This window comes from Eucyclogobius newberryi, unplaced genomic scaffold, assembly GCF_026437365.1.
Source record: "Eucyclogobius newberryi isolate DKJ021-1_F unplaced genomic scaffold, fEucNew1.0.hap1 SCAF_8, whole genome shotgun sequence".
NCBI classification, from domain to species: Eukaryota; Metazoa; Chordata; class Actinopteri; order Gobiiformes; family Gobiidae; genus Eucyclogobius; species Eucyclogobius newberryi.
Genome location: NW_027316500.1, coordinates 25952633 through 25964731, shown reverse-complemented (window position 1 = coordinate 25964731; position 12099 = coordinate 25952633). Strand labels below are relative to the sequence as shown.

Below are 12099 nucleotides of genomic sequence, written 5' to 3'. Positions count from 1 at the left end.
CAAAACTACTTAACAAAATTCATATTATTCCAGCCATTTTAACTAATACAAATTCAGTTTTCCCGGCGTACAATTCCTCCGCGTTTCCCTCAATGTTTAGGCACCAAATATAACATTAAAACATTAATAAATGATGCGTATTAGCGATATTTTCACGAGCGGCCGTAACGTTCAGCTCTATTAAGACTAACACATGTTTTTGTAACAGCGGTCAGACCTGAACGAGCCTCAACGGTTTCAAAACCCATCGATTGTCACAAAACTCCCTTTTATTCCATTCTTTCACATTATGGCCACATGACATATATTAAAACTATTTGAAATACCTTGAAGTAGCACAGAACCTGTTCATCAAACTGTCATTAATGTGCAATACGGTTTGTCATGTTACTTAATACTTAACACATTAGCTGCTTAAATTACACGTGTTTTGGGCTCCTCCCACCTCAATACTGCATGTTCAGGTTATTAAAACAACCTTATTTGATCATTTAAGAACTTATACTTACAATTTGATCTTTTTTGTCATGTTGCATCACTTTCAGCCCCTATTGTGAGTTTCTCAACATATAATCTACATTTTTGTCCCGATATTGTGCCATTGGACGATATCTAGGTAGTTGTAGCGGGAATGAAGTACCAAAAATATGCGCTTCTATTGTACACAGAGGCATATTCAGTTGTGTGGACAGAAAGTACAGTATAATCTGGATTGTGCCGCACGACAAACTTTAGGAAAAACGATCTGCGGGTAATGATTCTGCACAAGTTTGGTGAACAAAGCCTTGAGTGGGATGTTCAGGGGTGTTCAGGAATGCTGGAGTCCTCCCAGAGGTTAAATAGAAAAGGTAAAAGGTAGTTAAGCAGCAGAGACTACGAAATAAAATAACATTAAGCATCGTAAATAACACTCGGAATGGCTTACGTCGTCGCCCGTCTCTTCATTTGTCCATTTGTCCCTTTGTCGAGCTTCCCAGCAGCGATTTAAATATTGAAATTGTCCCGTTGGGTCGTACCGCTTGGCGAGGCTTCACATTTAAATGAACTGGTTTCGTGTACATTCATTTGTCTCCAGCGGTGCAGCGACATGCAGTGGGCCGTCGTCATGGTCACGCTTCATTTCAAAACGCTGATCCTCGTGAACGTAAACGCACTGGATCCGCCTGGAATGACGTCCCGTGTTACAGCGGCTCGTTTCATTGGACGTTTATGTTTGGAAACAAAGTGTGAGCCAGGTTTACTGCAGCAGGTAAAACGACTCCAAATCAGAATATTTAAGATCACAATTTATCAGGACGTTTATCATTTATATTATAACAAACTGAGAAACTCTGGTTCATTCACAGGCTGAGGGTTCGTTTAGTTCTTTAAATACAATGAAATGTGTCCAGAAGTAATTCAGGCTGTGGCAGGAAATGGAAAATGTGTCAATTAATCTTGACTGATTTGAGTAGTTTGGACTAATTGATTTGAGTCGTTTAGACTAATTGATTTGAGTAGTTTGGACTAATTGATTTGAGTAGTTTAGACTAATTGATTTGAATAGTTTAGACTAATTGATTTGAGTCGTTTAGACTAATTGATTTGAGTAGTTTAGACTAATTGATTTGAGTAGTTTAGACTAATTGATTTGAGTAGTTTAGACTAATTGATTTGAGTAGTTTAGACTAATTGATTTGAGTAGTTTAGACTAATTGATTTGAGTAGTTTGGACTAATTGATTTGAGTAGTTTGGACTAATTGATTTGAGTAGTTTAGACTAATTGATTTGAGTAGTTTAGACTAATTGATTTGAATAGTTTGGACTAATTGATTTGAATAGTTTAGATTAATTGATTTGAATAGTTTAGATTAATTGATTTGAGTAGTTTGGACTAATTGATTTGAGTAGTTTAGACTAATTGATTTGAGTAGTTTGGACTAATTGTAGTTTGGACTAATTGATTTGAGTCGTTTAGACTAATTGATTTGAATAGTTTAGACTAATTGATTTGGGTAGTTTGGACTAATTGATTTGAGTAGTTTGGACTAATTTATTCGAGTAGTTTGGACTAATTGATTTGAGTAGTTTAGACTAATTGATTTGAATAGTTTAGATTAATTGATTTGAGTAGTTTGGACTAATTGATTTGAGTAGTTTAGACTAATTGATTTGAGTCGTTTAGACTAATTCATTTGAATAGTTTGGACTAATTTATTTTAATAGTATAGACTAATTGATTTGAGTAGTTTGGACTAATTTATTCGAGTAGTTTGGACTAATTGATTTGAGTAGTTTAGACTAATTGATTTGAATAGTTTAGATTAATTGATTTGAGTAGTTTGGACTAATTGATTTGAGTAGTTTAGATTAATTGATTAGAGTAGTTTGGACTAATTGATTTGAGTAGTTTAGACTAATTGATTTGAGTCGTTTAGACTAATTCATTTGAATAGTTTGGACTAATTTATTTTAATAGTATAGACTAATTGATTTGAGTCGTTTAGACTAATTGTAGTTTGGACTAATTGATTTGAATAGTTTAGACTAATTGATTTGAATAGTTTAGATTAATTGATTTGAGTAGTTTGGACTAATTGATTTGAGTAGTTTGGACTAATTGATTCGAGTAGTTTGGACTAATTGATTTGAGTAGTTTGGACTAATTGATTTGAGTAGTTTGGACTAATTGATTAGAGTAGTTTGGACTAATTGATTTGAGTAGTTTGGACTAATTGATTTGAGTAGTTTGGACTAATTGATTCGAGTAGTTTGGACTGATTCGAGTAGTTTAGATTAATTCATTCGAGTAGTTTAGATTAATTGATTTGATTTGCAGCTTTACAAAATCAAAATGTTAGAAAAACGAAATAAAGTGACAAAAACAGCCAGACTTTTTGGACAATAATTTGAATTAAAAAGAATAACTGCCACGATTATTATTTTTTGCTTCTTACAAATACATTGTGACCTGAATATAATCATGATTATAAATAAGCCTGATGACATTGTGTGAATCAGCCTCTCATATCCTGAATGGGAGTCCTTTCACCTGGTGCCGGGGTCAGGGGTCAGTGGGGTCAGTCGTCCCTCTTGCTCTGCGTCTTGAAGGCCTGCTTCCGGAGGTGCGACTCGATCTCCTCTCTGAACACGAGCATGCCCAGGTGCGGGTGCGAGGCCTCGTTCATGGCTTTGGACTGGATGCACATGCGGTACTGCTCAGGCGTCAGCTCGTCCGCGCACTGCTTCTCGTGCCAGAGGTGGAACAGGCTGGAGACGGGCGCTCGGACCACGATCACGTCACTGCGCAGGTACTTCTTATACAGGTGAACGTCCTCCACGCCCCAGCCCTTCACCTCCAGGTCAAAACCCCCTGGAGATAGAGCAGAGACAAGTGTTGTTTCGGGTAGAACTGCACGATATGCGAGAATCGGCTCAAAACATCCATATTCGTTGGGAATGGATATCTCTGGAGGATACTTTTGGCGGCCGGGAAAAAGGCCATCACCAAAAAATGGATGACACAAACTGCACCAACAATAAAGGACTGGACCGAAATCATAATGGACATACGGAACATGGAAAAAAGAAAATCACATATGGACTGAACTTGGAAATGGACAAATTCGACATAAACTGGACAAAATGGGACGAAATGGGACTCACATTATGGATCAGGTGCTCTAACCTTGTATTTTATTTTCATTTGGATGCATTATTCTAAAAACGGTCATCTCAAACAATACACACTTTGTATCTTCTCTGGTTCCGCCCACTCCGCACTTTTTCTCTCTCTCTTTTTCTTTTTATTTATTTATTTTGTCTCTTCTTTCTCTTTTTTTTCTTTTTGACAATGTTACTGGACTGTATCTTTATTTACACACACGTTTTGATTGGTCTGTGTTTATTCTTTCAATAAAATAAAAACATCCATATCGGACCATCGCTAATTCAGCCCAAATACAAGACATTACAACATAATGACGAGGGAACAGCAACGTGGAAGTCAGCCATGATTTGTTTCCAACTGAAAAATAAACTCATCTGGAGCTTTTCTTTTCTTTTTTTTCGTTCACATGCTTCAGAAAATGAAGTGCAGAGAATTTGTACAATATGTAAAAACAGCCTACGATGACCAAAAGCCCTGCAGATGCATAAAACACTGGCAGGAAAAGCTCAGTTCTGTGACCGCAGCGTTGAGCAACCAGAGCAGGAATGTTCAAACACTAACGCTTCAAGTTTGTTTTCCTTTGTGGCATTTTCAAATATGTCTTAGTAACGTGTGAGTTAGATCGGCCTTCAGACCTGTGGTAAAAACATCTTCATGTCATAATCTTACCTATATTCAGGAAATCGGAGCGGTACTGACACGTCATGCCAAAACCAAAGTCTCTCCAGAATCCAGCATCTTTTTTATGAATCTATTGAACAAAAAAGTACATGATTTAGACACTGGACTGGTCCCTGTGACACTTTAACCTCTGTAGAGTCCCTCACCAGCTGCAGGTCAATGGGTGGAGCCAGCTCCAAGTTTCCATAAACAATGGCAGGATTGTACAGACTAAACACCACTGGATAAAACACCTTTTTATCTGCAGAGATTAGATAACGACATTAAATACAACTCCAAAAACAAACAAAGATATGCACAGGGCCCGCCGCAAATACTGGCATCTCCACAAAAATTGCAAGTAAAGACTGTTGTACTGCTGGTTGTAAAAGTAATAGTTAAAGTACAGAACAGTAGAATGTGTGTCATCAGTGAAAACAGTGAATGTCCATGAATCACTGCTCGTCACTTAAAAACTATTATATTTACTGCTTTTTATAATTAAAATCACCACTACTGGGGGGAAAAGTAACGCTTTTTCCTTCATCTTTGTCTTTCATTGTTTGGACAACGTTTTGGACAACTTTATATTAAAACTGCCATTACAAACTTCAAGGCTCAATACTACAATGATCATTAACGAACCTATTTTTTTAAACCAGGGAATCCCACATGTAGTTTATGGTGTTATTTTAAACGTTGTTGTATTGTATTGTTTTTAATTTCATGTCATATTTCTAAAAACTACATTGAAATCATCTCACAACTCCTAGCTCTGTGTCTCACGACCCCCATGTTGGGTAACACTGTTTAAGACTTTAAATACTTAAATATCGTCACAAATACAAAACTGTTCAGGAAAAGTCGAATTCGTGTCCATTTATGCATTTCATTCTGCATCAATAACTCTTCAGACGAGCATCTAGTTTGGATCCTAGTATAAGTTTTTACATCTTTACTACGCCGTAATAAATAAGTATATTTTCGAGTCGCCGATATTATCAGAGGGTTCTGTACAGGCGTAAACTCGGACGCACTCGGGGCAGCGTTGAGGCGGCAGGTGTTGAGGAAGTCGGCGTTGAAGTGGATGTCAACGTCGCAGAAGAACATGAGCACGTCCCCTTTGGTCCAGGCGTGAGCCCCGATGTCCAGGCCACGCCCCCGAGAAAACTCCTCCTCCACCGAGATCAGGCTGTAATTGGAGAAGCCCTCGTCCCTGCGCACAAACCGCCACCCACCATATGAGACAAGATGAATAAATGACAGCAAAGACGTTCCAAACCAGTGAAATCAGACATCTGTGCGAGAAAAACACATTTGACCTTGTTCTTCACGTTCTTCACGTTCTCCGCGTTGTTCAGAAGGACACATATTATGATTTTTATTACATTATAACATTGTTCCCTCGACAAACACATTCCCTGGAGTTATATTTAGCTTCATTTATGCTCTTTTAATCTTGTTTACAAGGTCCTCTCCCTCTGGGCCTCACATAAACACAGCTTCAAATCTCAGTTTTGGTGGCGTTAAATGCAGTTTTGTTATATTGTTTTTTATTCAATTACATTTTATTATTTTAATATTATGAAACAGAATATAGAAAAACTAAACAGAATAAGACACAGAGAGAAACAGGAGCTTTCCATAGAACATCTCTTTTTCTATCTGTCCCAACTGTTCCGCAATTTTATACATTTTAAAATTACTGTGTTGTTGTTTTTACGGCAGTCAAAAGAGCAATCCATCATCAATTCCATAGCCGAGTTTCTGCCGCCACATTGCATTCATTAAAACTGCGTCTTACATTAGCGTGTTGGGGAAACGGCAACTTTTGTTCGTTTTCACATGGTAATTCCCTCTGCTGCCAGTAGATGGAACGCTATCCTGATGAGGAACGTCATGTGTGGTGCTCAATGTATACGTTATTTCAAGTTCTAAATCATATAATGCATAATGTGTGTCCTTAAACAAATCCATGCCTGACATAAATAAAGATCACTGAGAGTCAATAGAAAAACTTGAAAAAGTGGGACCCGGGAAACGCTTTCATCAGATATTGCTGCTCGTAAAACTAAGTACATTTGGCACGAGCATCAACCACAAACATAAAAGCATCAGAAAGTACGAAAAGAAGACGAACCGGGAGAGTTTTTCCAGCGAGGACTTGACCGCAGGGAGCCCGTCCTGTCCAAAGTAAACCACCGTGAGGTAAACTCTCCGGTCCTGCTGGATGCACGCCTCCCTGAAACAACCACAACCACAGTGAGGGTTAAACTCTCTGGTCCTGCTGGATGCACGCCTTCCTGAAACACACCCACAAACTCTAAAAGGGTTTAAATGTGCTCGATGACGCTCAAAGGAAGTCTCCATTTGTCGTCCAAACCAAAAGGTCATTGGTGAATCCTATGGAAAACTCTAGAAGGAACTGGGGAAACATGAGCAACATTTTGGAAAGTCGTTAGATTATTCCAGATAAATTGCGTAGCCTTTTATGAGATGATTAGAAACTGGCATCATCCTGAATGTGTTGTCAAAATGATGTATTCTCCAAAATAGATACTTTAAATGAAAACTATTTTATGTATTGTTCATTTCTACCATAATGACTGGACAATCTTTTATCAAAACAAGTTGGTCTTTTTGGGACGTATGACATAATCGAGCTCATTTCTTTCACTGAGTCAGTGGAAAAAGCAGTGCTCCTCTTCGAGTTCAGGAATAGAATATTTGTGCTAATCATCATGTCAGAAATGATTATTTTTAAGCCTTTGTCGACAGAGTTTACAGACCTCACTTTAAGCCACTTGTTAGTGAGATAATAACAGTAAATCCTTTTTTAAATGCACAATATGGTTAATTGGCATGAGCTCCAACACATGAGCTCAAATGGCATCATACGACTCTGTATTTGTCCCTTTGAATAAAGACTAAATTACATCACAAATAAAGTCATTAAAAGTTCTTGAAAACTGAAAATGATTCCATCCGTTTTCTTTTGAGTGATACGTCTAAACAGTGACACAATATCACTGACATCAGATGGCAGTTTGAGTCGGAGCAGTTCACAGGATAAAAAGTTAGAGTTTTATTCTTCATTCCAGACTGTTTCCATCAAACTTTTCAAACATGTTATTTATTTGTCTCGAACTAATGATAATAATGTTATTGGTTTTCTTAAGGGCCAAATGGAGACCACCGGAATCAGAATGTTGTTGTTTTCATTTGTTTTGACTTGATATTTATAATAAAGCATGTTTGAAATGTTTTTAAATAAAATAAATAAAATAAATAAAATGAAAAATTAAAATAAAAATAAAATAAGATAATTTATAATAAAATAAATAAAATAAATTGCAACAGCTGCACTTGTTTTGATCATAAAATGTCCTCTGAACTACAGATACAACAAGGTTCTTCTGTAAACAAGTTTGCAGAGTTTTGTTTTCAATCGCTTCATATTTCTGTCTCATTCTAAATCGCAAATCTAATCACCATAATTACAGAAACATCACATTATTAAACAGGGACAAGTGTGTACATCAAACACGTTATGACACTACAACATCCACAGCCATGGCTACTTTGTAATGTCAACAGAACTATATTTGACGTGCGTTGATAGATTATACAGCGATATTAAGATGATCGTGTCAGTTAAACTCAACTCACCTGAAGTTGTTTAAAAACTGCGTGAAAGTCTCGACTCGTCCCGACAGCGGCACGATGAGGTTGATGACGATTCCCGAGGTGTCCACGGACGTGCTCCTCACCTTCATCAGCGGCCCGAACGGACGGAACAGGGTCACGTGGCGGAAACTGCTCGAGTCCTCGTTGGCGAAGAAGAGTTCGTAGAGGCTGCCCTTGTCCCGCTCCGTCCTGTAGAGCCCTGTCGCCGCACACACAGGAGATTAGTCCCGTCTGACGCACCAAACGGAAAAGAAAACACAACGGTTGCCAAGCAGAAGCGAGCGATATCGTCTGCTACTAGCCAAAACCAAAGTCCTTACTTTGACCATAACGCTTGAATATTCAGTGTGAAAATGGTCCAAAAGCAGCACAAAAAAGCTGAATAAAAGTAAAAAAAAGAAGAAGCTGCAGCATAATCTTAAAAAAGTGCGTAAAAAAAAAAGTGCATAAAGTTCTGCATTTCTATGGTTCATTTTACAGACGTTTAAAAGCACATTTCAGCTGATATAATGTAAAATAGTACACAGTAGTACAGTATATACTAGTCCCTTCAGGACAATTCTGCTACAAAGATTTCCCTTGAGCCGTGTGCAAAACATTTAGTGCAGAGATTAGAGTAAATAACCTTTAAAATTGAATAAAATGTTGAGTGGAGACATTACACTGCAAGAATATTCACAAATCACAATAGAATCGAGATATACTTTTAAGGTTTACTCTCACGTTCACAAAACATGTTCTGAAATGCATTATTAATTGCTTTGCCGGAAATCTCAAATAGAGTTAAGAAGCGAGCACAGACAGGTCCGAGCCACTCACAGTAAAAGAAATAAAAGGTATTTTTTGAGTATTACACACCTTTAATTGAATAAATGTGGCATGTCAGAGTGAGGAAACGCCTTTAGACACTTCATGTTCTTCTATTGTGCTCCTGGATGTGTTCTAAATGTGCAACTTTGAACTGAATCCTCACGATACCGTACAAAGATCGATATTTTCCCCGTTCTCAATTATGTTCCATCCTCCAGAATTCAACTCGACAGCGAACGAAAATGTCTCAAACTCTCAATGAGTCACTTGTGTCAGAGACGGTTCATAAATGTCTTGGCATAAAGATAAGACGGGACTTTCTTTACTCAAATTACGCCGTTACCTTAACTTAACCCAAATAAAGACGTTTGATTGAATGCAAAGCGTGTCCTCCAGTGGGACATGGAAAGTCCTATCATTAAAAGACGGTGACACAAATCGAATCACGAATCATTTATGCTCAACTCAAGGTCAAAAGAAATAAGAAATAATAAGATAAGTTGAATTTATTCGTTAGAAAAATAGAAAATAATGAATTAACCGAGACTATAGACATATTGGGTCATTCATGACATCGTTTTACATGGAAATTCTTTGATGAACACGTTAAAATATCTCAAATTAAAAGAGGTACACACACAAAATGATATAATCCTTGTGAAAAGCCTTCTTTACGCTTGAACTGCTCACAACGCAGGACAGAAAACAACTAAATAAAAGCAACAGGTGACACTTCAAACAGTCGCGTTTCTTACCTTCAGTGAAATGTGCCTCCGTGTACATCTGCCTCTGCGCGGGCGCGTCCTCCTCCCCCCCGTCCTCGTCGTCGGGGTTATTGATGATGTCCAGCGCGGCCTCAATCACCTCCACCAGCTCGTCCCGGCGGTCCTTCCTCACCGGCTTCTCCTCCGGGTGCCGCGTCAGCCCCATCTCCAGCTGGTACACTTTGGACGCCGTGAAGCTCTCGAACGGCACCAGGGCGTACTCGCTGGCGAGCCGCGCGCCCGTGTTCACCTCAGCCTTGTCGATCTGCGAGTGCAGGTACTCCAGCAGGTCGCTCGGCTCCTGGTCCTTGGCGTCGCTCAGGCCCTGCGGTGCCGGGACGTCCCTCTTGTCCTGCAGCGCCTTCAGCCTCTCGCTCATCTCCTGTAGCTCCTGTTTGAGCTGCGCGATTTGCCGTTTCAGGCTGGCGGCGCGGTTGAGGTGGCGCTCCTCTTGCTCCTGCAGCAGCGCCTGGTAGTACTCGCGCCCGTACTGGTCCACGCCGGGCGCCGAGAGGCTGAGGTCGGCCGGCGGGGTGCACTCGAGCAGGTAGGCGAACAGGAGGAGGACCAGGAGTAGGCACAGGCCCAGGAAGAGCCAGCGGACGCGGCCGTGGAGCTGCAGGCCGCGCCGGGGCATCGCTGCGGCGGCGGCTAAGGCTCGGCACCGGTTGTCATGACGCTCCAACGCCTGCGCGGGGACGGTCGCATCACCACGGGCAACGCGCTCAGGAACGGGCTCGTGTCCGCGTGTCCATGATGCCCACTCGACGGTTATCCAGTGTTTACGAGGCTTTTGTGAAGGGAGCGCATGGTTTGTCCAGTCTTTTCAGGTCCGTGCAGTGGTCACCTGGCAACAAGGAAATAAGGAGACTTTTCAATGAGATGGTCGTGTTTTTATCTATTTTTTGTCATTTTACATTGTATTGTGACTTTGAGGGAGCTTTTTAATGATCTTGTAAAGCACTTTAATTTTTTGTATGAATTGTCATATAAACATAAATTGATTGACTGTTTATTTTCTCGATTATTCTAATCGAAGACAAAATATCCTGAGCTACAAACAAAACAATTACCGCCAAAACGAAGACTAGAAAGTGCGATTCATTCAAAGTTGAGTGGATTTTTTTTTGAATAATTAAACAGTTAATTGAGTGAAGATTTAACAACTTAAGTGGATTCAAACAATAATTGCTTCAGATGAAACATTTAAAATGATCGCCTTCAAAATTAAAGAACCAGTTATTTATAAAATGTATAAAATTACTGAGTTCATTTTAATGAACTCATTTGTGTGTTTTTACGTGTCATTTGTGTGACTTTTACTTTTGTATTCACTTTCTCAGTTTAGTGTTTGATATTGTTTAAAGGGCAATGTCCCTTTTCAATGTCTTCAACCAAAGCAATTACAAGTCCACACACAGTTGATGTCATTATAGACTTGTGTGGATTTTAACAGGTTAAAGGCGCAAAGGACGATTTTTCGGCGATTTGAGAACGCAGGTGGAAGTGCACATGCCACTCCCCCGTGTGGACTGATACAACACACACGTGCGTTTGTTTATTTGCGCAACGGAGCGCATCGCATCTCTCGTCTCCCGTAGATTTACGTCTTCTGAGTCAGCTCGAACTGTCTTTCTCTGTCTTCATTTTGTCCCGTACACTAAGGAACTACATTATGATAGATCCATGCACTTAGACGCAGGGAAACGTGCTGCTCTCGGGGGACGAGCCACACGCAGCTGCAGGTGAGCAGTAGGTGCGTTTTATGATTGATACGTGGCAGGACTAATCGGCCGTCCACGTCACAAGGAAATAAGACTTGGGCCAAAAAAATCGTCCATTCAACCTTTAAGTGGATTCAAAGGACAATAGCTTCAGATGAAACATTTAAATTGATCGCCTTCAAAATGACCAGTAGACAGTTTTTTTATAAATGACTGAAGCATTTCAGAAAGTCCACAAGTCATGGATATTTGCCCATCAACCAGCAAATCTGTGGTTCCAATCCTTTTAGCGCATCAGCTCTCCAGCCCCAGCCGACCTTTAAAAGTGGTCAAATACAGTTTTATGTGGTTAACCACATAAAACTGTATTTGACCACTTTTACTACTTTAAAACTGGACCACACTGCTCTCTTATAGGTTCACGGTAAAACAGGGCTGTGGATTAGCTTGAAGTAAACTAAAATAACAGGATAATTTGGGGTAAATGATCAAAACCGTCTCTACATAACAATCACCATCAACATCGACCATGAAAGAGAAAACATGGATTAATCTCTATGTAAACGGACAGATTTGACTGTGGCATTTCAACTTAAGTGTATTATGCTTTATTATGTATTCATAGTCTAGTTAATGAGATCTTGTGCGCGCTGAGCCCTCTAGAGCACTTTAGAGCGTGACATTTTTAAAAGGTCGCGCTCTCACAGACATTTGGGCTGGTGTCGCCTGCGCTCGGTGTAAATCAGAGGCAAAGGTGTGATTAAAAGCAGCAGGATCCAGGAGCCGTGCGCATTCATGACCCGC

The 12099-nt window shown here is 39.7% G+C and overlaps 1 protein-coding gene across 1 annotated transcript; it reads right to left on the bottom strand.

Moving 5' to 3' along the window:
- Nucleotides 1-3036: 3036 nt before the first annotated feature.
- csgalnact2 (chondroitin sulfate N-acetylgalactosaminyltransferase 2) lies at nt 3037-10357 on the bottom strand. Its single transcript, XM_072437098.1, has 7 exons — nt 9563-10357; nt 7980-8196; nt 6451-6552; nt 5348-5526; nt 4478-4572; nt 4320-4401; nt 3037-3353 (listed from the first exon to the last, which is right to left on the bottom strand). The coding sequence occupies exons 1-7, from the start codon at nt 10206-10208 to the stop codon at nt 3061-3063; spliced, it is 1614 nt and encodes a 537-aa protein (XP_072293199.1). The 5' UTR covers nt 10209-10357; the 3' UTR covers nt 3037-3060.
- Between the last annotated feature and the right edge of the window lie 1742 nt (nt 10358-12099).